The 26,613-nt window shown below is 37.2% G+C and overlaps 1 protein-coding gene across 3 annotated transcripts in view; it reads left to right on the top strand.

Annotated features, from left to right (window-relative positions):
• The window catches only part of TBCK (TBC1 domain containing kinase), a 268,364-nt gene that overhangs the window by 108,111 nt on the left and 133,640 nt on the right, over positions 1-26,613 (top strand). For all 3 annotated transcript variants that reach the window (XM_069094776.1, XM_069094778.1, XM_069094780.1), the window contains exon 20: positions 11,134-11,219. In XM_069094776.1, coding sequence (XP_068950877.1) covers positions 11,134-11,219 — 86 coding nt within the window. The remainder of the gene's footprint in view (positions 1-11,133; positions 11,220-26,613) is intronic.

The following is a 26,613-nucleotide window of genomic DNA, read 5'->3' as shown; positions in this document are numbered from 1 at the left end:
TTTATAAGTAAACAATAATAATAATAATCATAGCTGGCCCTTAATTAAGTCTTTAAATTTTGCAAAATACCATATGTGTTATGTATATACGTTTGTACTGGAAAGGGAAATTGTAAACCACTCCATTTTCTTTGCCAAGAAAATGCCAAATGGGTCACAAAGGGTCAGCCATGACTGAAACAATTGGACACATTAATGTATGCATATGTTATGTTACATTATATTAAATTGTATTGTACTATATATTATTATATTAATTATTTCATTTGTACCTCATAACACTCTTACTATAGCTATTATTTTCTCTATTTTACCAAGATATCTACAAGACACTAAATTGGGGGGGGGGAGGCATAATAATTTTCAAAGACTGGCTACTAAGCTATAGAAGGTTTACTGGTAGAAGTACCCACACTGATGAAAAATCACAAATCTTGAATTATTAAATTAGTCAATCAGTGACCATTTATTTAGCACTTACTATTTACCAAATAACTGGGAACACAAAGTCAAAATAGTTCCTACCCTCAAGAAGCTTACATTCAAATGGAGGCGACAACATAAATAGGTGTGTGTGTGTGTGTGTGTGTGTGTGTGTGTGTGTGTGTGTGTGTGTGTGTGTGTGTGAGAGAGAGAGAGAGAGAGAGACTATGACTATGTATAGAATATCAACAGTAGTCATTTATATATACAAAATGAATATAAAGTAGTTTGATGATGGTGGGCACTTATCCATTGGGATGTTCAAGAAAGGCCTTTTGTGGAAGGAGTTATTGTGGGGCAGCTAGGTGGTACAGTGAATAGAACACTGGGCCTAGAGGACTTGAGTTCAAATCCTGCTTCAGATACTTGACACACTTATTAGCTGTGTGACTTTGGGCAAGTCACTTAACCCCAATTATCTTGCCTTCCCCCCTCCCAAATAAAAAAGGGATTATTGAGTCTAGATAGGCATCCAGTGCAAAGGCATGAAGGTAGAAAATGGAGTTTTGTATATGAGGAACAAATGTAGACCAGTGACTGGGTTACAGAGGGAGGGAGGGAGGATTAAGCTTTTGCTGTGTGTAAGCACTTAGCTTAGATCCAAATTTACATAGCATTTTGACATGTACAAAAATACTTTTCTTCCATTATCTCATTGAACCTGACAGCTCTCCTAAGAGATGGGTTCTGCAGTTATATCATCCTCATTTTGCAGATCAACAGATTAAGTCCCAGAGGTATTGTTACTTATCCACAGTAATGTAATTATTATGTTTCACAGGCAGAATTCAAATCTGGGTCTCTCATAAATAGAAATGGATCTAAAACTAAAATTCTTCTTAGGACTTTCAAAGGACTGTGTGGTTTGGACATTGTAAATTATCATATGAATTCAGTTTAGTTTAGATAAAGACCCCCCCCGCCCTTGAGATTTAAAGTATGTAGAGACTATTAAAATCTGACTGTGTCTAACATTTCTAGACTTCAGAAACACATTTGACTTATTAGGGCAAACTGCTTCCTTAAAAGCCCTCTTCATACAAGTTGCCTTCCATGCATATGTTAAAATTATGCAAGATTTGCAACAAAAGGCAATCAGGGAGATAAGTTTTCGAGTTCATTATTCTCTTAATTATCAAAATAAAGTAAAATTTAAAACATATACACACCCCCACACACACATACACACACTTTATAAGGGAAGATGCTCTGACTGAAGAGGTTTGCCAAAGGGATGTTGGTGTTCTAAAGATGTTTCTCCTTGCTGATGATATCATATTGATTACTTCAAGACTTAAGACATTTCAGAGCTTCCACAATGAATTCCATAGTCATTCAAAACGGATCAGACTTACCTTCTAAACTAATAAAATAGAAGTGGATGGAAAAAAAAGTGTTCTGTAGGATGTCTGGGCCGTTCTATTCATTTTGCATAGACCTAGTAGAGGCCACTAAATTTGGATGATGAGTGGGGCCCAGAATGGAACAAGAGGATTCAAATTTGGGAAATTGTGCAGCATTTTCATTGACTGCTTGCTCATTACGTTAACACCAATTTTTTCCCAAGAATGCGATATTGATATGCATCTCATGAATACACCATGGTGTCAGAAGAATCATAATTTTTAGATAGTAACAGAAAACTGGTGTTAGTAGGGTTGAGCCTATTGGCATCGATGGGTGTAAGATCAAAGGTATGATCGAGGGCTTCAACTACATACCCATGTCACTTTGGTCAAGAATTCCCTTGGCCTCAGGTTCTCATCTGTAAAATTAGAGAGTTAGCCCTTCCTTCTCTAAATGCTTAACCCTGTGATCCTTTGTTGACTAATCAAGTGGTGTGAATTAGGGGGAACATCTTTATGTGCAGCCTGGGTGTTGTACAGGTAGCTACAAAACATTAAAAGACCAAAGGAAAGTGCATTGGATGCACCTCAATGGAAGATCTTGATAGGAAAAAAAAACACACTGATAAAAATCATGCAGGATGAGAATTTACTAATTTTTGCCAATGGAAGGAGTATCTACGTCAGCAAGATGATAAATTCATCCAAGTAGCTTTCCTTTCAGCATCATTTACATGATAGTGAGAAAATAGTTATATAATTCCCTAACCTTTGTTATTTTTTTACAAACAAAATGAGTTAGTGTCATTCAATACTTAACACAAAACAGAAACTAGAAATTCAGTTTTTTAGTACTGAAATGTGAGCTTTGTTAACTTGTAAAGTCTGTCAGTGTGACTTGAAGTGAATATGTTTTAAACTTTTGAATAAAGATGAAAAATAACATTCAGAAAGTGAACATAATATATGGGAAACTTTCCTTTCTAAAATATTTATAATTTTTATACTGGAATAAAGGTATAAGTGGATTGTAAGTAGACAACCCCATCAGTATTTATTGAGCATGTATTGTGTGCATTTACAGAGTCCTTGGAGGTTCATAAGAAAGGTAAAACATAGTCACAGGATAGATTTAGAACTGGGAGAGATCTTGGATATCATTTAGTTCAACATCCATGTTTTATAGGTGAGGAAACAGAGGAGCATCTTGTCCTCTAGGAACTTACAGAATATCATGGGAAAAATCAGTGAGCCACGGTATAGTTAATATCAATAACTGCACATAAAAAAAATCACAGAATTAAGAGGGGAAGAGAAGAATGCCATTAAATTCTCTTAGTCTGGACAATAGATGAAGTTAATTTAAGATAGTTTCCTAAAGTACACAGCCAGGAGCCATGAATTTTATGGGAAATAAGAAGTTGAGTTTATAACAAGAGGACACTGATCAGTTCTGTACATTAAGGTAATTTTGGTAGCATCTCAGGTTGAAGAAGACATTCATTTTCAAACAGTAGCTCAAGCCTTGGAGGTCATGTCTTACAGATTTATGATGTGTGTACTGTTTACAGCTCTTATCCATGCCTTGAATTACAGAGCTAAGGCCATGTTAATAAGTTTGCTACTAACACCATGTTAAGTGGAGTTGAAAGCGTTAAAACTGTCAGTGGTTTTATGGAAGTAAACTGGTAACTAGGGCCTAATACCAAATTTTAAAGGTAGAAAATGGAGAATACTTAGGTTAGCCTTTATATAGCAAAAAGGAAACGAGTGATGGTTATATGAGCAATTTATTGGTACTATTAAAAAGGTACGTGTCACTTAATGGGACTGTGGGCCAGAAATGATCCTTTTTCAAATTTGGCACTTATCAAGTGTTCTTTAAAGACCTGAATCCAGCTTAGAGCCTTATTAAACAACAAAAATAAGACTTAGAAGGAAAAGTTAGAGAATTTAGAATAATTTAGACCTATGATATAGCTGGAATGGTTTCCATAAAGATTAGGAAGGGAATTCTACTAGCTAATCAAGGTACTTATTGGTCCTGGGACTCATTCCTTCCTGGGTCTGTTTTTCCATCTTTCTTTTCCTCTCTGTATTCTTCACAAACAAGAAGGTAACATCACTGGTAACACTGACTTTTAAAATACCTTTAATACTCACTGCCACTCAAATTGGTCACAAATCAAAAAGAAATCTGTTTGTAGCCTGTTACCTTGTGGCATGACATGATTAATACCTCTGACAGTCCTTTTATACCATGAGTTATTTTAAAATAGGTGCTAAGTGCAGTTGTGTTTCAAACCTATTGCAAAGATTTTTATTGAAGATTACATTTTTCCAGTATTTTTTCCAGTTTCAAATGAATGATTTTCTCAGTGGGAATTAGTTTAAGGTCTACCAAGCATACAAATTAAAATGAAGTTTACATTATTGAAAAGGGACTTCTATCACCAATTGAATAGTGGAATAATAATCAAGAAGTGCTTTTTTAAAAAGGCATATGCAAACAATCTTTATTTCCTTATTTTTTTTTTTAAAAAGTAATATTTTGAGCTAAAGTATGTAAGAAATTGTGAAACAAGCTTTAGTAGAGAGATTTTCCAAAAGAATTTTAATCCCATGTGTATTGTAGGTTAACAATTCAATTGATCCTGTCTGTATGATCAATTAACGTTTATCAAAATGCTCTTTTGTTTTCTCTTATCACATTTGATAAAATTTACACTTGAAATGCTAGATTTTCATTTAACTTTGAAACTATTTCACTGTTTTTAAAAAAAAATAATTGAATAGACAGCATTTTAAAAAAAAAGTTTGACTAATTTAGAATCACAGAGGATGGTGTACTTTTCCCAAGAAGTGAAAAATTGCTTTAAGAAATAACTTGGGAAGAATATTTCATCTCTCTACTTATATCCCAGCATTAGAAATCTTTACCTCTTACCTACTTATTACCCTCTTAATTAGAAAAGCATTGCTTTAATACATATAAAACAGAGGCATAGTTCTTTCCTGAGGTGTTCAGTGGATTCTTTCAGTGCCAATTTTGCCCTCTGTTTCCAGGATATCAGGGCAGCTTTCCTTGATAATTTCTTGAAAGATGCTGTCCCGGTTCTTTTTATGATCATGGCCTTCAGATAATCCAATCATTCTTAAGTCATCTCTCCCGAATTTATTTTCCAGGTCAGTTGTTTTTTTCCATTGAAGTATTTTACATGTTCTATTTTTTCATTCTTTGGATTTTGGTTTGACTGATTCTTGATATCTTATAGTCATTAGCTTCCACTTGCCCAATTCTAATTTTTAAGGAATCATTTTCCTCAGTTAGTTTTTGTGCCTTCTTTTCATTTGACCAATTCTATTTTTTAAGGAGTTGTTTCCTTCAGTCAATTTTTGTGCTTCCCTTTCTAAGCTGACTGTTTTTTCATAATTCTCCTATATAACTCTCATTTCTTTTACCTGTTTTTCTTCCACCTGTCTTACTTGATTTTTAAAATGCTTTTTGAGCTCTTCCAAGAGCTTTTTCTTGCTCATTTTTTAGCCTATTTGATGATTTTTAAAGTTGAACTTTGCTCCTAGGGCACTGGGGGCACTGTTCCAAGCTGCTTATGCTGAGGGCCAGGAGCTTGGTCACTTTCCACTCTGGAGTTTCAGGTGCTTGTGGCTTGCCCGTTCTGCTGGGTGGTCCGGCCCAGCCTAGTCACACCAGTTGTGCTGGGGTTCTGGGTCTCATAATTTGTCTTCCGTGGTGGTGGCTCACAACTGGCCTGCTGAGCCAGAATCGAGGGGCCATGGTTGCTGATCTGTGCTGTGACTAAGTTTCCAGCTGACTTGCCCAGACACTGTCAGCACTGGGCTGCACTCTCCTTTTACCCAAGAGAGGCAGAGCTTTCCTGAAGTCCTTCTAAGTTATCTTAAGCTGGAAAATTGTTTCATTCCATCTTTTTGCGGGTTCTATCCCTCCAGAATCCTTTTAGAGGCTTGATTTAACATTGTTTCCAAGGGAAACTGAGGAGAATTCAGGCAGCTTCCTGGCTTCTCTCCAGCATCTTGGCTCCACCCCCACCATGCCCCCAGGCATTACCTAAATAGTAAAATTAGAATGACACACACAGAAGATGGCATTCTTGGGGTCAAGAAGACACAGGTTCATGTCTGCTGCTGACACGTAGTGACTGTGTTACCATGGGCAAATTTCTTAACCTCTCAGTGCCCGCTGACTTCTTTCAGAGATCTTCATCTAAATCCATCCATGGAGTTTCTACCCCAGGAATACACCCCCACAAAAGGGATAACACAGATTCAGACGCTGCCCTCCCCTTACACGTGTGCACACACACACACACACACACTGTAACAATTCATTGTAATAGTTTCAGATGGCATAAATTCCCCCTGAGCCACTTTTTCTTATAGTTGGAAAAAATCAAATGTCACAAGAACAGAGAAGATTAAATTTGCAGACAAATTGCACAGTTGCCTATGCATTTAATCTTTTAATTGACTTTAGAGAAATGATTGATTATCCCATTCACCAGCAACTAAACAGATACTTAAAACTTCCATTGTTATTTTATTTGCACACTAATGGTGCCATGAAAAGCTGCATTTTAAAGTTTGTCCTAAAAAACATTAAGTACTCGTGAATGATTTTGCGTTACCACAAATACTCTTGTGTGTGAATGAAGGAAAGCAGGTGTCCTCAACCTTCCCTGCTTCATCTCTTAGGTACCAAGAAAGGATGCGTTCAGGAAGGTGATAATTTTTAGACATCAATTAGGATTCATCCATCTTATTCCTATCATCATCTATAATAGATACTACCTCACCCACACAGCCCTGATTAAAGAAACATCATGCTAGACTTGTTGCCCTCCAGTTGAGAATCATAAGTAGGCCAGAAAAGTTTTTTGATGACGTTTTCAGAAGCATTGTAAAATAATGTAATATCCAGTAGAGTGTGGCCTATTGAAGCCAAGAGGCCATTCAGATATTAGGGACAGGAACCAATTTGTGGATCTGACCCTATCGATGCCCATAGCCTGTTAGAGAAAAAAACTACAACCCAGGAAAACTGTCTTGATGTCATTATGGATGGAACATAAGTGTTAGGATCTGAATGGTGATGAACTGTGCCTGGGCAGGGCAAAAGAAATACAAGTGGAGATCTATAATGATCCTGGTATGCAAACCAGGTGTTCAGCCTGGGTATGGAACAAAAAGCATAATCAGAGATGTACAACTGGAAGGGATCTTTGAGATCGTCTGATGTGAGTCCCTTTTTTGGAGATGAGGAAACTGAAAATTTAGAGGGGAAACAACTTTTCCAAGGTCAAACAGGGACAGAGGAGAACTGGGTTTGAACAACCAGTTCCTTTGACTTCACATCCAGCACTCTTTCTGTGGCCCCATATTGCATTGTGCTGCTATTAAATGCTTCCCAACATCAAGAGAATCGGAAACAAAATAAAAGGCTACTGTTATACAAAGTCATGATATCTCCTCAGCTTGTCTAGTGAATGTCTTTCAGGTTGCTATCCCTGGACAAAAGCACAATAGAGTGGGAGAAGAGGGGAAACAAATATTATTTTTAGTACTTACAGCCTTTGGCCTTCATGTGAGTTTTCTAGAAATTACTGCTATGATCACAGCTCTGGATAGTATTAGAAGGGACATTATAGATAATCTAATGCCATCATTTTATAGATTATGGATCCAAAAACTTGACAAAGTGACTGTTAAACCCTGTAAAGTCTTGGAGCCAGTGATCAAATATACTATATAAAAATGAGATTCTGGTCTCAAATCACTTTTTTATCATGCCAAAAGAGAGGTCCTTGTTTGGGGACAGTCATCATATATTCCCTTTAGGACCCACAACATTAACACATATGAGATACTGGTAACAGTAATGGAAATCAAAGGATTTATTTTTAAAGTGAGTTTGCAATTTTCAAAAGCTAGCCTGAGTAGGGTGACTATGGAAACCTGTCCAAAGACACAGAAGGCTTTGGCCTCAAAGGGAATAAGAGAATAGGACTTGAATATAGGTCATTGCAGATTTCTCACAAAGCCCAAGAGGGATTATTCAATAGCTGGTGTCAATTGAAAAATTGTGTAAGGAATGGGAAAGACTTAGAGAAGTCACGCCAAAGAATCCTTCTTCTCCTTCAAAACTCTAACCTTTTACCCTCTCACATATGTAGGGACCAACAAAGGTCTCCTGAGTCCTTGTCTGGTTATCCAAAAAGAACCAGCTGGCAGGATTTCTAATGGGAAGTGATTTAATTTGGGTTCATCTGCAGGGCAATCACTTTGTCCCCCTTTTACAGTGTTTGTGACTTTTACAGTCACAAATGTCTTATAATGCCTTGGTTTTTGGCAAACAGTTGACGAGGGATTTGTGAATATATGGGTATATATCTGTACTTCTTATTTCCAGAACAAGTTGGCAACTTAATGGAAAATAATAAATAGTCACACAGCTGAGAAGTTCACTTTTTGATCTGTCACAGTAAAGGAACTAGCCTGCCTTAAATGTGTCACTTCACTCTCTCATCTCATCCTTACCCCCACTAAAACAATGATAGTTGAAAGTTTGATCAGAGAGGAAAAAATAAGCTTGACCATGTGGGGCTTCCTGAAATCTTTAGTTCTGCATCTGTTATGTGAAACTATATATTGGAATAAACAGATGGCTTTGCTTTAAACAATTGCATATACACACACATATGCACACATGCACACACAAATGTAATGCCAGTGTGAAAATCCTTATATTACATTCCCTTCGGATTTCCTTTTAAAAAAGATGTAAAAGATAAAGAAGGAATAGTTTTAAATGGCAGAATTGCCATTTTTTGAAAGATTAAAAGAAATAATACTCTTTTCTTTTGGCACAAAATATTGAAAAGAGATGAGTCGGTTGAATAATGCTTCAGGTATTTAGTCTTTCTTCATTACAAGGAACTACACTAAATTAAAATGCAAAAATATTCAAGATGATTAGTAAAAGTAGTTTGGGTTTTGTGCAATAAATAACATAGAACTTATTCCAATACATATTGCTAAAGTTAAAAAGAAACTGGGAATAATAATAACACCTACCTCCAAAAGTTGCTTTAAGGACAAAATGAGATCAAGTTTGTAAAGCTCTTTGCAAACCTTAAAGCTCTATATAAATGATTGTTATTTAGGGCACCAGAAGCCTCCTGTTGTGAGTACAAATGCTCCCGAGTCTCTTCTTTAATAATATCTGCTAGTTCCACTGAATAGTAAACATTTTAAGGTCAGAGAGGCATGAGATATTCAGGGAGAGAGATTTCACCTCTCAGTGGGGAGAAAAATGTGTTAAACTTCTTACATGAAATTCTTTAATACCTTTCTGCAACAGTTTTAACATGATAAGATATATTGTGTCTGATTACATCATTACAATTCTAACCTTTTATAGAAAGCTTTGCAAAGCACAAGGTTAGAATCCATCTTCTTTCAGAGCCTATCCCAAACAACTAAAGTTTATACTAAAAATGTCTTAAAATAAAGTTTATACTAACCTTATTTCATTATATGAAGAAAGATGGAAGACCAGCTAATGGTTTATAGATATAGAATATCAAAACATGGAGAGGAATACTATATATGATATAATTTCAGGCAGGAATGTTTGGCTGAACCTAAAAGTTACGTTTTTGTAAGGGGTTATGTGTCTTCAGTAGGCTCTTAATTAACCATGTAATCCTGCACAGTAATTATATTTTATGAGCCTGGCTAGTCAAATAAGGTTGATATTTAACATACTAGAGAATATCTGTGCAGAAATGCCCCAGGCATGAATTTCTTGTTAAAATGAAATGTATTTCTTAGAAGTTAATAACAATTCAGCTTTCACAGCATACAGCTGAATTTATGTGATTACTGATTTTACTTACCTCTAGCTTCTGGGTAAATTGACTTCAAATTTTCTTTTGCTGATTGTATGGAGAAAAAAACTAGGGGAATCTTAAATCTGGCAGGTCCCTGACTTTTAAATCTGGACTGCAGTACATCACTCATTAAAATCTAGAAATGAGATCCCCATTAGAGGGTGACCTCCTGAGGTCATAGACTTATGTTTCCCTTTCTTTGTATCCGTAACCCTTAGCACATGCCTGGCATGTAATAAGTATAGTAATAGCAATTTATTAAGCTTGTCGAATTGAAAAAAGTTAAGTGGATGTCTAGAGTGAATAAGTAAGCACCTACTCCTTTCAAGTATGATTTAAGCATCTACATGTTCCCATGAGAAATCACAAGTTCAGCTGTCCTGATGTTATTTTCTATGCAATATTTACATATCATCTTCTTGCCTCCATTTTTCTTATGTGTGAGATGAGTGATGATGCATAAGACACACCTACCATTGTGAGAACTGGTGAACAGTCGTGAAATACATTGCTTCCTCAGAAATAAGGCAGGGAAAAATGGAAGTTTTCTAGGAGAATTAGAGGAACTCAGGAATAAACCTTGGAAAGGGAATTGTGAAATATTAAAGTAGAGAGATGCAAACTAATAGGAACAGCTCTCAGGAATTTTAGAAATCAGTTTAATTAGATAGGTCTTGGTTTGAGAAATGAAACTAGTTTTAATGAAGGCAGTTTTAAATAGCTGTATAAACATAAGTTAATTTTTCATCATATTGATGTCCTTTCAACCTAAAAACTCTAAGAAATTATGATGGATAGCTTCTACAGGCCCTCAAGTTCCCTCCCCACTTCTGTCCCACCCCTTCTATGCCAGATTTACTCAGAATATGTTAATTACATAAGGAAAGCATTTTCCTCAACTCTATGAGAAATGGTAATATTGTTGGGGTAGGAATTAGGCCAGTTGAGATGTTGTCGATAGAAATTAACTAATGGATATGTCAAATGCAAATACTTGGATTGATATAAATTAAAAATGAAATAATTTTGTAGGGAAATATCAACATATACTATTTATCCTGGAGATATTCTATAGAACTTAAGATAAGTGCTGTGGAGACAGAAAGTGAGTTAATGGCATTATCTACCTGATATGGGGGCTATTTTATTTTTCAGTTTATGGTAATTGAGTCAAATGGTTAGCAAATGGGATAACTGTCAGTGCTACTCTGAAGCACATAGCTTTCTCCCCAGAAAAATTCAGGAAATCCAATTCTATTCAGAGTGATTCATGGAGCTAGCAATACTCTAATTATGTGAATTGTTTTCCTGGTTGAGATTTTTTCCCCCACACTTTGCATTAGTGACAATTGTCTTAAATATTGTTGTAATTTCAGAATATCTGACGGTGTTCTCTCAGATGATTGCATTCCATGACCCAGAGCTGAGTAACCATCTCAACGAGATTGGCTTTATTCCAGATGTAAGTATTAGGAGATTTTCTAAATGGTGCTTAATGGAGCTTGGGAAGGAAAGGCAGAGGAGGAGGAGAACCAGTGGAGTGTTTTTAAAAATCCTGTTGGTGTGGTGGGAGGTTCACATCTGAGCAAGTTTATTGTTAATAATGAAAGCGTTTTGTCAGAGAGTTCATAGGAAGAGATTACTTTTTGTTATTATCAACATCATTCTTACAAATTCTGACATGAAAAGGCCTTCTGTTTTTCTTGGCATGACTTTTCCTTATGAAAAGTTTTGCAACAAGTCAATTAAAGTATTTGTAGAGCGGTAAGATGTGTTTTGTAAAATTTGTGATTGGGTCTTGGACCATAAGGAGACATTTTTAGAAATGTAGAATGTCATGGCCTTAGAATCTTTCTAGTCCACCTCACTCATTTTACTAATGAAAACACTACAGCCCTCATGGAAAAGTGTTCAAGGTCGACTACCTGATTATTGGCATATCTGGGATTAGGTCTTTTGCCATTTTCTAGATTCTTTTCGAAACACCATTGATTCAAGTATGTTTATAATTTTTAAACATACACAAGAAGATAAAGGGAGGAAACCAGGAAATAACTGCTACAAATATATAGCTAAACGATAGCTCCATTCTCAGCACTCATGAAATCACAGACCTAGAACTGGAAAGAGCCTCAGAGGCCATCTAGTCCAAACCCTTTATTTTCCAGATGAGAAACTTGGGCCACTTAGTTCAAGTAGCAGGGACAAGCTTCATACTCAGGTCCTCTGACTCAAAATCTACATGATGCTACCTCTCACTATCAGATTAGTTATATGAAGGTGCTTGATATGCCTAAGATACTGTGTTTACCTATCCCAGACTAATGTATTTATTCACTTTAGAATAGGTTGACCCAGGACTTTAAAACTGCCTAGCATAAGGATATCATACATATTTATATCAGAATGATATTTATATTAGAATATCTCTAGAGAATATGCTCTTAACATTTCTCCGTATCATGGACCCCTTTGGAAGTTTGGCAGATTCTTTCTCAGAATGTTTTTAAATATGAAAAATAAAATACACAGGATTGTAAAGGAAACAAATTATATTGAAATATGGTTATTAAAATGTTATAGATTCAAGGTGAAGATCCCCTACTCTCCAGCTTCTTTCAGTGAATTTTAAAAGTCCCTTTTGTTGCTTCTCATATTTCATTTGCTTTTTCATGAAAACAGAAACATTGAATATCTTAGAAAAAGAATTGTAAAAGTCTGAAACTATTGTTTATCCTGTTTTCTCTGCACATAGATTCTAATCAGTCAGTCAAAAAAGTCTTAAAATAGATATAATTGAAGCTTACTCCTTTAAGTGCCAAATCTCTTTGTCTTTTAGCATTTTTGATGGAAATCTTTCCATCCCTCAGACACCCTGACACAGTATGGTTCATAGAGTATGTTCTAAGAAAATATTTGTTGACTGACTGACAACTAGATTAGGGTCTGCCTTCAGGGAAAGAATGAATAGTTCTTTTGGAATTGTTACTTCAGATTTTTATAATTCCCTGTAATATTGGGAGTGGGGAGGGGATAGAGAGAGATTCTACTGAACTACCATCATTACAAACATCAATTATTATTCTGTACATTCTTCAGAATTATCAAAGTGTACAAGACCTTTTCCCCTTATATTAAATGGCCCCAAATTCCTGTGTAATTTTGGTCATTCTGTCTCCTTAATATTCTCATTCTTACCCAACCCTAATCACTGAATGGGCATTGACTCAGTCCAAATGAGACCTGGGAAAGAGCTTAGCTTAAATAGGCCAAAGTTTCCCACTTGCCTCCAAAGCCACGTCCAGTCATCCTAATCTATATCTTGCCATGGACCCAGATGGCTCCAGAGGAGAAAGTGAAGCTGGTGACTTTGCACAGTCCTCTCTCACTTCAATTCACTTGTGAGTCACGGCATCACCTTGCTATGGTCTTCTTCAAGAATGAAGAACAACAGCAACAAACATCCTTTTCCTACCATCATGTTGCCTTTCATTTCTATCTTTGTGTCTTTGCTTTTTGTAATTTGCCCTATTTTTGTAGCAATAATCTATTCAGCATTTTTTGATTTACAAAACACAGTCACAGCCATTGTAAGGTGGAGTGCAAATATTATGTCACCATCTTGTAATTGAAGATCCTGAGGTGACAAGAGTAATTTGTCCAAGACTACACAACTATTGTCAGAACCATGACTTAAACCCATAGAATCAGACTTTGTTAGAGTTGGAAAGATCCTGATCTGGTGCAAACTCCTCATTTTATTTTTAACTAATGAATATGTTTTGTAACATCTTAAATCTTGATCTATGGCCTCTACTGGTGAATACTCCCTTGTAACAAAAACAGTTCAGTAAAACTGACCCGCAAAGGAAAAAGGTGGCTAGCTTATGCAACATTCCACATTCATTTATAGTCCGCCAACTTTCTGCTGAGAGGAATGAGCTGTTTCATCCACTGTTTTACAGAACAAACTACTACTTGAAATTAATCTGAATTCAGCTTCTCTTGGAGTTTTGAAAAATATATCAGTGTAGTTATTGTGCAAGTTGTCTACTTTGCTATGCTTTGTGGTAACTCATGCAAGTCTTTCCATGTTTTTATGGCACAATAAAATCCTTTTACATTTACAGACCATAGTTTCTCCAGTTAACATTGGGCCCCCATTTTGTTTTGCTATCACAAAGACTGTTGCTATGTGTGTTTTGGTATATGTAGGACCATTATTTCTATCGTTGACCTCTTTGGGGGTATATGCCCACTAAAAGAATCTCTAAGTCAAAGAGTATAAACAGTTTAGTTACTTTTCAGGAATAATTACAAAGTGTTTTCCAGAATGGTTTTACCAATTCATAGCTACATCAACATTTTGGTGTCCAGGCCTTCCTACAGTCCTTCCAAGATTATTCCCATCTTTGATCCCTTATGCCGTTTGAACATTTTTATATGATTGCTAGCTATTTGCATTACTTCTGAAAATGTGTAATCATTTTTTTTTACCCTTTATCCATTGGAGAATGGCTCCTATTCTTATATATGTAGCTCGGTTCTCTACATAAATTAGATATCACATTTTTAACAGATATTCTATGCAAAGATACACTCCAGTTGAAAACATTCCTTTTCCCTTTGCAGGAAAGTGTAGAGTAGTGGATAGAGAGTTAGAGTTGGATTCAGGAAGACCTAATTAAACATCTTTCCTCAGAAGTCACTAGCTGTGTGACCATGGACAGATCACCTAACCTCTCTGTCCTTCAGTTTCTTCATCTTTAAAATGAGAGAGATTGATGACCTCGGGTGTCTCTTCTAGCTCTAAATCTAGTCTGCAGTGATTGCTGGTCTAAAGTTACCCTCGTTTGTTCATGCAAATATTTTCTATATATTTTATACAATTAAAAGTGTGTATATTTTTTTTCCTTCTATGATTAATTCTGCCCCTTACTTGGTTAAGAATTCTCCCCTTTGCCACAGATCTGAAAGTTACTTCTTTCCATAATCCTTTTGCAAATTTCACTGTTAAAGAGCTGCTTAGAGCCCTGAGAGACTTGCCTAGATTATTTATGTTCATGTGTATATTTATATGAGTATATTAAGGTCATGTATACTTTATGTGACAACTGCTGTTCTAATGAATCCCGAGTCACGTGTCCAACCAGAGGGAGGACTAACACTGCAACTTTCATGGCCTCTCAGCCCCCTCTGTGACTAGACTCATGACTAAGACATAAGTCAGATTCATCTGTTTCTAGTCGAAGACACTAAGAACCTTGTCAAGGTAACAACTCAATGTGCTAACAGCTGACAAGGTTAATCCCCAGCGTCCTCATCTAGCAGCCCCTTCCCCACCACTGGTGGGGCTGGACAGACAGCCTGACCCACTGACCACTCTGCCTCCCCTTCCCTACCCTGTATCGGGGAAGGCAGAAGCTGTTCTATAAATGTACTTTGCTGTATTTTAGCCACCACCTAATATTTACTTAATATTAACTTTATTTTTGATATTAATTATTATATATAATTAATAATAATTAAAAATAATAATTATTATTAATTCTTAATATTTACTTCCTATAATTCCATAATATAAATTTACTTTCTATAATCTGAGATCTAGTGTTTCTATGTCCCTTCGTTGCTACTGTTTTCATTTTATATTTCCCTTTATATTCTATCTAAACCTTCTCTTCTATTATTTGACTAGTCATATTAAGTAAATCCTTGGTAATTTGGGTAGATCACTAAGTTTGTAAATTATTTTGTGTATTATTGTCATCTTAGTGCAATCTAAAAATGAAGATTAAGTATTTCTGTTCAATTAATTATCTTCCTTTTTCTGTAAAGAGTGCTTTGTAATTGTTTATATATGTCTTGTGTATGCCTTGGAAGATAAAAAACCAAATGTTTTATGCATCTTATAATTTTTAACAGAATTTTTTTATCTCCTCCTGGGTTTAGTTAGTCAATGTACAAAGAATCTGATTTTTGTGAGTTTATTTTATGTTTTGTACTTTACTGAAGTTAATAATTGTTTCGTAGTATAAAATTGTTTTATAGTCTCTGAGGTTCTTTCAATAAGCCATCATGTTGTTTGCAGATAGAAATAATTTTGCCCCCTCCTTGCCTCTTCTTATTCCCTCAATTTATTTTTCTTCTCTTATTGTATTGTTTGCCATCTTATTTTACACACATTGTTTGGGTAAGGACTAGAATGTCCTTATCCTTCTACTGTAAAATAATGTGCATGGACTTTCTGACAGCTATTTGCCATGCAGAAGCCTTTCCCCTTTGCTTCTTGTTTTCTGGCTGTGTACTGGCTAACTATTTCTAGATGCATTCTTAAATGTTCAGTGTGGAATAAACCTACTAGAGCTAATTCACTCAACAAACTTTGATTGAGTGTCTGCCACATGTAAGGTGCTATGGGAGGTCATTGCAGCTTGAGTAGTTCAGAAAGGATAAAGAAGGAAATACCTTCAATTATGAGTAGTCACTGAACCTTGCAATACTCTAGGCATCTCTTCAAGATTATACTGTGCAGAGAAGGTGCCAACCTGTATTAGTAGAAGAAGATTCTTCGTCTGGGAATTTCCAGTATCAGAAAAATCACAGGATCTTGTCTCTTATTCATGAACATTGACATCTCCCCAGTGCTCTTCGGGTCACCCACAATACTGATTCTTCCGAGATTTCAGTGTTAGAAGATTTACAACTATACAGCAGCATCATTCAAACATTTGGGTTGGGAACAAGCTTTTCTGGGAGGCAGAAGCTTGTAATGTTAAAAGCATCATGCAGTTCAACAAATGTGCTCTTTTTCAATGTATTTTTCGTTTTATTTTACTTTTTGTTAGTTAACAAGAATTAATTTTCTCTTCCTCTCAATCCATTCCCATTGGAAAAACAGAAAAGAAAAAAAAAAACTTTTGTAACATGTATGCATAGCCCAAGCAAGCAAATTCTTATGCTGGCCACTTCTGAAAATATATGTCATTATGCACCTTGATTCACCAGTGGCATGCTTCATCATCAGGCCTGTGAAAATTGTGGTTTTGCATTGGATTGATAAAGAGTTTTTGAGTGTGTACTTCAGCTGAGGCAAAGTAAGTTTTGTTCAAGCCTCTTATTTTAGCCCTCGTAAATATTTATGTATCAAGTGTGTTGCTCATAAAGAACATGTTGGATTCTGCTTTCCAATCCATTGTTATCCAATTCTCTTTTATGGGTGAATTCATACTCTTCTCATTCATAATTCATGATTGTTAATTGTATATTTCTCTCCATCCTTTTCTTTCGTTCGTTTCCTTCTTTCTCCCTCCAACCTTCCTCCCACATGAAAAAGGTGTGTACAGCACCAGGTCTTCTTCTGTTCCTTGTCCCCTTTCTCTGCCATTCACCCAGGACCCAATCACAGATTATCTATCTTTTTTTTCTTTTAAACTTTAATTCACCCTTTTTTAAAAATTAAAATTAGTTTAGTATAGGGCTAATCCTTCTCTTAACTTACCATCCTTCTTATTTTCCCCTCTTTATTTTTCCCTTCCCTTCTGGTTTTCCTGTTGGTGAAGTTTATTTCTATATCCAACACACACTCAGTGTCTCTCCTCTCTCTCTCTCTCTCTCTGTCTCTGTCTCTCTCTGTCTCTCTCCTCTCTCTCACTATCTCTTTGTTTATATTCTTCTCTCTTTTTACCTTTTTACTGGAGTGGTTTGTCATTTCTTTCTCCAGTTCATTTTATAGAGGAGGAAACTGAGGTGAACAGGATTAAGTGACATTAGGTTCAGTCGTCTCCTAATCCCACCCATTCCATTTTCATCCTTTGTATAGTGTGCTACTTATATACACAGGTTATATAAGAAAATTTTCCTTTCCTTCCCCCTCACTAAATGTAACCTTACTCAACTCTCTTATTCAATTCTCAGCAAAAATTATCCATTTTGAAATGCATGTTCTAAACCCAGTGGACTACCCTTCCAACTACATGTCACATTGTGGAAAAGAGGCGTTTTTTCATTCATTTAGTTTTCCACATGTGCATTATAAGGCTGATTTCTTTTGAGTGACTGTAGATCTCATTGAATAGACCCTGTAGTGTTTTGATTATAGTCATCAGTGCTAAATCAGTAGGAATATTCTAATACTCCAACTTTCTAGTGAATTTGGGGTCTGATTGATGCAGATCACTGCTCATCCTTGCCTCCCTGTCTCTCCACCCTCTGCTCCCATCTGCTGAGACCTTCCTTGTGTTCTGTTGACACAGCAAGGATTCCAGAGGAGCACACAGACATCCAGCATCCTTCACCGTCACTACATGATTGATCCATTTTCTTCTTATTAATACATTTCTTTGATGGCTTCCTTCATACTTCTCTTGTGAAATGCTTGTTTCCAGTATGTTCCCATCTGCTTACACTTTTTGGGAGGTCCTCAACGTCAGTTCTTCAGAGCCTGCATTGGAATTTCAAAAGGTTCTTTCAGAGTTGAGCAGATATGAAAAAAGGGTTGGGTGGTGCCAGCTGTTTATTATCATAAACGTGTCATTAGATTTGTTCCATAGACTGAAAATGTGCAGCCAGATAATGTGCTGGGTACAAGCAAAGGTCAAAAGAAAAATACCAAATTAGAAGAAATTATAAAGAGGAAAATACATCAAAGGATTACACTACCTCTAACCAAAATTATTTAAACTTTAACTTCCAGAGCTTTTGTGTCTGAAAAATATGAACAAAAGTAAAGGCATCAACTCTATTGTGATTTCTTTTTTTAAAAAATAGCTAGCATTTATATATAACACTTATGGACAGCTAGGTGCACAGTGGAAATAGTTTTGGACCTGAATTCATGAAAACTTCTTGAGTTCAAATCTTGCCTCAAACACTTGCTAGCTGTTTGACCCTGGGCAAGTCACTTAATCCGGTTCGCCTCAGTTTCCTCCTCTATAAAATGAACTGGAGAAAGAAATGACAAACCACTCCAGTATCTTCGCCAAGAAAACCCCCAAATGGGGTCATGAAGAGTCAGAAAGGACAGAAAAACAGCTAAATAGCATCAACACATATAGCACCTAAATGTTTGCAAAGTGCTTTGCACACACCGTGTTGCTGGAGCCTCCCAGCAACTCTGTGAAGTGTTTACTGTCTTATAGAGAGAGGAAACTGACAGTTATCAAGTGAAGTGATTTGCCAGTGGTAAGCCTACAACTAGTTAAGTGTGGGATTTGAACTCATCTTCCTGACTTCAAGATCAGCAGTCTATTTATATTTAGTTGAGGCAAAACATTGGCTACAATGAGGAGAAGAAAAAACCCAGAAACCACTTCAGCCAGAAAACTCTTAATTCTATGCCAAAGCATAAGCATGAAAGCCAAGGACAGCACCAATTTAGAGTATAAAATTATTTGTAAAGCATTACAGAGGAAGAATAGGAGTAGCATTCTTCAATAGTCCAAAGAGAAAACTTTTGAGAAAAGAAGAGATTGTCATTAAGAACAGAGAAAAAGAACAAATAGGGAATGGAATTTTATCTCTCAGAGGTTAGCAGAACTACCCACTTCCAGCAAAGCAGCAAATGCACTGTTCAGCAGGGCCAGTGTCCAGGCTCCTGGGTCCCTCATTTTAGGGAGCTTATACACACAGTTAGCAGCTTGTCCCCATCAGCTGCAGAAAGTCTCTTTAGGAAGTCAGTTCCATCATTTCTTCCACAGCAGGAATATAACTACATGGACTTAGGTGGATTATTGGGGGAAATGAGAAAAGGTGTGAATCCAGGGATCCCCATCAGGCCAGGCCCCTGGTTTCTGATACAAAGGTTGCTACAAGTGAATGCAAGAATCTGTCAGGGAAATCAGAATAGGGAATGCTGCCTAACTGAACTGTATTTGTCTCTTTGTCTGATTCAACCTGTTTATCCCAGGTTTAAGCCTTTTATGGAGCTGCATGCATTCTCCTACACACTCTAATGACATGTCAAGTCCCTTTCTCATTCAGAAATATTGAACTGGGGGGCAGCTCGGTGGTGCAGTGAATAGAGGACCGGCCCTGGAGGCAGGAGGACCTACACATATATATCTGTGTGTATGTATGTATATATTAAAGTGGGCATTGTTCTTGCTTATCTCCCATGACTTCCTTTCATATATTTACTGCTACAGCCAAAGTGGACTTCTCTGTCTCCCATACGTGGTATTTTTCTTCTCATGCTGTTCCCTATGGCCTGGAATGACCACCTCTGACTCTTTGCCTGTTGAATTTTTCCCATCTTTTTTTTTTTTCAACCACAGTACAAATGCCAGGAACTACTCCCATGAAACCTTACCTTGGCTTAGTACATAGTAGGCATTTAATGTATTGTTTAGATAGCAACCTTTCCTCCCTAAACTGACATAATGCTTTGTTTTGTACCTCTCTGGTGCATTTATTGTGCAGGTCTCTGTGTTGTAATTATCTGTGTTTGTGTCTTTTCTCTCTGTGTTATAAGCTCCTTGATGGTAAGGCTTGTGTCACCACTAAATTTTTATCTCCCTCACTTAGTATGGTACTTTGCAAACAATAGACTCTTAATGAATTTTATGAATTAAAAAATCATATATCATGTTTTTGCTCCCCTATTTCACCCCCAAAAAGTGCAACTAAATTGCTAACTCACAAGTCCACCTTTTTATTGAACCACGAAATCATAGAATGACCTGGACATTTTGCCCATCCCTCTCATTTTACATAAGAAGGGGGAGGAAAGGGAGGAGAAAGGAAGATTATATGCTTTTGCATAGCACCCTCCTATGTGCCAGACACAGTATGAAGTACTTTACAAATACCTCATTTGCTTCTCACAACTCTGCATGTAGGTGCCATCTGTCCATCTTGTCCTCTGCTGTCCCCCTCTCCTTTTGCCTTCAATCTTTGCCAACATCAGGGTCTTTTGCAATGAGTCCTATCTTCTCATTATGTGGCCAAAGTATTTAAGCTTTGGCTTCAGCATGTGTCCTTCCAATGAGTAGCCTGAATTAATTCTTTAAGTGTTGACTGATTTGATCTCCTTGCTGTCCAAGGGACAAGTCTTCTCTAGCACCACAGTTTGAAAGCAGCAGACCTGTGGTGCTTGACTTTCCTTATAGTCCAACTCTAACAGCCCTACAGTGCTACTGGAAAAACCATAGCATTGACGGTATGGACCTTTATCAGCAAGGTGAGGTCTCTGCTTTTTCAGTATGCTGTCCAGACTTGCCATAGTTTTTTTTTTCTTTCAAGAAGCAAGAATCTTAATTTTTTGACTGCTGTCACCACCTGCATTGATCTTTGAGTCCCCAAACTTAAAATCTGACACTGCTTCTATTTCTTCTCCCTCAGTTTGCCAGGAAGTAATGGGATCAATTGCCATCATCTTAGTTTGTTTTTTTTTTTAATGTTAAGCTTCAAGCCCGCTTTTACATTCTCCTCTTTCACCCTTATCAAGAGGCTTCTTAATTCATCTTTACTTTCTGCCATCAGAGTGGTATCATCTGCATATCTGAGATTGTTGATATTCCTTAGAGCAGCCTTAGTTACGGCTTTTGATTCATCCATCTTGGCATTTTACATGATGTACTCTGCATATAAGCTAAAGAGATAAGGTAACACTATTCAGCCTTGTCATGCTCCTTTCCCAGTCTTAAACCAATTTAACTGTTGCATCTTACCTCACATACAGGTTCCTCAGGAGATGATCTAATTCCCATCTCTTTGAAGACTCGCCACATTTTATTGTGATCCAACAATTAGAAGCTTTAGTGTAGTCAGTGAAGCAGAAGGAGATGGGTTTTTTTTGGAATTCCCTTGCTTTTCCCACAATCCAGTGAATCTTGGCGATTTGGTCTCTAGTTCCTCTGCTTCTTCAAAAACCATACCTATATGGTCTGATGGTTTTCCCTACTTTCTTCGTTTAAGTCTAAATTTTGTAATAAGTTCATGATCAGAGCTCCAGGTCTTGACTTCACAGAGCTTCTCCACCTTTGGTTACAAAGTATATAATGTCTGATTTTGATAATTGACCATCTGGTGATATCCATGTGTAGAGTCACTGTTTGGGTTGTTGAAAGAAAATGTTTGCTGTTGATCAGTGAGTTATCTTGACAAATCTCTGTTAGTCTGTGCCCAGCTTCATTTTGTACTCGGTGGCCAAACTTGCTTATTTTTCCAGTTATCTTTTGATTTGCTGCTTTAGCATTCCAATCCCCTATGATGAGTGTGACATCTTTTTTTTCATGTTTTTCTAGAACATATTGAAGATCTTTATAGAACTGACCGACTTTGGTCTCTTCAGCATCAATGGTTAGAGCACATGCTTGAGTTACTGTGATGTTGAGTGGTTTGCCTTGGATTTGAACAGATTTGAACATTGTCGTTTTTGAGATCATGCCCCAGGACTGTTTCTCTCACCCTTTTACTAAGAGGCCTACTCCATTTCTTCTAAGGGAGTCTTGTCCACAGCGTATGTATAATGAGCCCCTGAACTAAATTCACCCATTCCATTCATGGATACCCGAGATGTTAGTGGTTAATCTTTCCATCTCCTGTTTGACTACATTCAGCTTGCCTTGCTTTATAGATCTTACATTCCAAGTTCCTATGCTATGTTTATCTTTCCAGTGTCGGACTTTTCCTTTTGTCACCAGACCTATCTGCAGCCGAGCTTCCTTTTGGCTTTGGCCCCACTGCTTCATTCTTTCTGGAGCTACCAGTAGTCATCTGCATCTGTTCCCAGGTAGCATTGGGCACCTTCTGACCTGAGGGACTCATCTTCTCACGTCATCTCTTTTAGATTTTAATGCTCTCCATAGCATTTTCTTGGCAAAGATCCTGGAGTGGTTTGCCATTTCCGTCTCCATTGGATCATCTTTTGTCAGAACTGTCCACCATGACAGATCTGTCCACACAGCAGAGTTCATGCAAGTCCCTCCACCATGACAAGGCAGTGATCCAGGAGGAGCAACCATGAAGATGACTTTGTTAATAACTTAATGTGGCTAGCTATTAAGTGAAATTTTAAAACAACATGCTTACCTTACTAGTGTCATGGAAAATGTCCTGTATAAAACCCAACCAAAAAAATAAATATAAAGCTTGGTTGTGAAGTTATTCACAATTCACATGGCTCCACTTGACTGTCATCACAAGGCTTCCTGAATTAAATGTGCAGTAATGTGACATAAATTGGTCTGACCATGCACAAAGACATTCCCCTAGTTGAGAAGCCCCTTGAATTAGTCCATCAGGATTTATATCTTGGACCATCATTGCTGTGACAATTAGCTCAGCCCAGAATTAAATGAGGTCACATTCAGGAAAATACACAGTGCCTTCATTGATCTCAAACTAATTGTTACTTCAAAAGTTCATTGCTTTGTTATCAATATCCTTTTGGGGTTTCTGTATGACTGTGAATCATAGAGTATTCTGACCTCAGAAGAATTCAAACTGCAAATAACCCAAAGGGCAATAGAAAGATGAATTCTAGTTTGGAGGTTACAGGTCAAGTGACTTGTGAGAAGTAGCATAAATGCATTACTAAGAACACATGATGAGGCAGAGGTAAAAGAATCACATAGCAGCAGAGACAATAGGTGGTCAGCTTAATGGTGCAGCTGAACCCCCCTGAAATATTAAAAAAGCAAAAAGAAAACCCAACAGGTGCGATGGACCCTCAGTAGAGGATCTATGAAAAACATGTACAAGAATTGCACAAGATAAGAAAGGAGCACCCACACTAACCAAAACTCAGACCTACATAGGTGTGTATATGTAGTTATAATGTCGATTGTGGTGTGAACGAATGAATGAATTTTCTAAGTGTTTACTTTATGCAAAGCACTGGGCTGAGTACTAGAGATACTAATGGAAGAACAGAGAGTCTCCTTGGTCTCAAGGTGAACTCTAGTAGGGAAGAAAGACAACATATATAGGAGATTTTTGCTGCAAGTCATGTGGAAAGGTGCCATTGGTTTTTAAGGTGTAGTGGCAAAGCATAGGCATCTTCTTTAACATCATTTCTACAGACAAAATCATATGTGTTTGATGTTGAACCATTTCCATCAATCAGTCAACATTTATTAAGCCCCTAGCATGTGTCAGGCACTGTGCTCAGCACCGGACATACAAGGGATGAAAAATACCAATGAACAGAATTTTCTTTTCTCACTGTCTTTGATTGCTGAGCAGGGCAGCTGCAGAAACAATTGGTGAGTTGCATCTCCTCAAGGGTTGCTTCCTGGAATAATGGCCATTGGGCCTGCACTGAATCAGTGGGATCTGGGAAGGGTCTTGCCTTTCTCGACACTCTTCAGCCTACCAACCTCTTAGTGGTACTTGGTCAGTGGCTGATGTTGGTGATGGCAAGGAGAGTGCATCCCTTCTCCACCTAGAATGATGCTATTTTGTTATTCATTCAGTATATTGTGTAAACCCATGTTCCATTAGTAATAGCTCACATATACTCTTTGTTTTGTTTTGTTTTGTTTTGGAGGGCATTTGGGGTTAAGTGACTTGCCCAAGGTCACACGGCTATTTTTTGTGTTAAGTGTCTGAGGCCGGATCTGAACCCAGGTCCTCCTGACTCCAGGGCCGGTACTCTATTCACTGGGCCACCTAGCCACCCCCACATATACTCTTTTATAATTTACAGAATATTTTATTTACATTGTCTCATTTGATCCTTGCAAAAACCCAGTGAAGAAGAAAGGGCATATACTATTTTTCCCATTTTATAGGTAAGGAAACAGGCTCAGAAAAATTAAGAGACTCGCCTAAGATCACACAGCTAGTAATTGGTGCAGCTAAGACTCAAACCTAGGTCTTCTAACTCGGAAAGCCAATGTTCTTGCCACTACTGTGCTTAAGTATCTCATCCCTCTGACTTTTTCCTTCTTTGTTATACTTCTCTATTTCCAATCCATTCTGTATCTTTCTCTCTTCTGTTTCCATGGTTGTTTTCCCTCTACTTTTCAACCTGTATCCATATCCCTATACTAGTAGAAAAGTAAGGAGGTCTGCAGTAAAGGAGAAAGCCTAGAATGTGTCAACTGATATCAAATAGCTCTGTTTATTCCATTTTATGCCTGTGAGGAAATATCCCTTCTCCATGTTGAAACTTCAGTTTTCTTGTTAAAATTTAATAATTATTAAAATAAATTGTTTTTTTTTTAATTGGTAGTAGCTTGAGCAGTAGAAATGAAACTTATTTTGTTTTTAACTGGAATTCCATAGACATAATTCTGTATTAAGATCTGGAAAGAGCCATACATCAAATCCTAATCTGATGCTTTTTCCCCTATGCCATGATTTTTTAAAGCTTATTTCCCACATATGTTATTCAGTTGTCATTTATTCCTAAATTTGTTTCTTTCTATTCTTATATGTATTCCTTATAACTGAAATCTGTGATAATACTTATGGGTACTGTTCTTTTAAAATATTTTAAGCAGAATTTGTTGGGATGGCCAGGTAGCACAGCGAGTAAGAGCACTAGCTCCAGTGTTGGGATGACCTGGGGGATCGAATCCCAGGCTCAGACACTTAGCACGCACCCAGAAACACTTGGCCGTGTAGCCTTGAGCAAGTTACTTAACCCCAATTGCTTAGGGGCGGCCAGGTGGCTCAGCGAGTAAGAGCACCAGCTCCAATGTCGGGATGACCTGGGGATCAAATCTGGGCTCAGATACTTAGCACCACCCCCAGGAAAAGTGGCCGTGTAACCTTGAGCAAGCTACTTAACCCCAATTGCTTTAAAAAAAAAAATTGTTGTGATTGAGTACTTTGTCACATGGGATAAAAAAAGATCTAGTATTTTTAGTCTATAATTTGTTTTTATTTTTGTTTTTGCTTTTTGGAGGAGGGAAGGTAGGGCAATTGGGGTTAAGTAACTTGCTCAAGATCACATGGCTAGTAAAGTGTTAAGTGCCTGAGGCAGGATTTGAACTCAGGTCTTCTCTATTCACCCCTTTAGTCTGTAATTTGAACATTTCACTAACAGTATCCTAGAGGGAAGGAACAAGCAACTAAACTGTGATAAAGATAAGAGAATGGGGGCGGCCAGGTGGCTCAGCGAGTAAGAGCATTGGCTCCAGTGTTGGGATGACCTGGGGATTGATTCCGGGCTCAGATACTCAGCACCACACCCAGGTATAACTGGCCATGTAACCTTGAGCAAGTCACTTAACCCCGATTGCTTTAAAAAAAAAAAAAGATAAGAGAATGACCCAAGAATCACCTGTCATTTTATAATCTAATTTATATGTGTACGTATTATCATTATTATTTGTTCAGAGTGGATTGTTTTTAAAAATAGTATTGCTTCTCTTGCCTGTCCTGCCTTTAAAGCTAGTGTGAGAAGCATTCCTTCACTTTTAACAAGACCTCCTAAGTTTCATCAAGGTGAAGGAGAGGCACTTTGTTAATGAGATCCCAACTAGAGTTTCTCGCTTGAGTACTAATCCTATCAAAGTAAGCCCTGATTAATCTTTCATCATTGAAATGCAGGCTCCAACTGCAGGAAAGATCTTGTTTCCTGGCATCTTTCCATTTTCTGTGGGTCACAGAACTCTCAGAATTCTGAGCACTGCTGAAGCTTGAATAGTCGGGAATATTGGGAGCTGATGTGATGCTTGGATTAAATATGGCATGGTGGTTATGTGATTTACATATAAATAGAGATGGGAAGGTTGGAGATGGGTGACTTTCATTTTCTGACTATTTCTGCTTCTGTGTACTGGGACCCTTTAAAGTGAAAAACAGGAAAGTAAGCAACTTCTTTCTTAGGGAGACTGTATTCTTGAATTAATTTGAATAGTATTCATCTTGAAAATTATGGAAATGAAGAAAAAGTTGTCAGT

This window comes from Petaurus breviceps, unplaced genomic scaffold (genome assembly GCF_028583685.1).
Source record: "Petaurus breviceps papuanus isolate PSGF00001 unplaced genomic scaffold, PetGlider_PUasm1.0 126, whole genome shotgun sequence".
Classification (NCBI taxonomy): Eukaryota; Metazoa; Chordata; class Mammalia; order Diprotodontia; family Petauridae; genus Petaurus; species Petaurus breviceps.
This window is presented reverse-complemented; position numbering and strand designations above follow the sequence as displayed.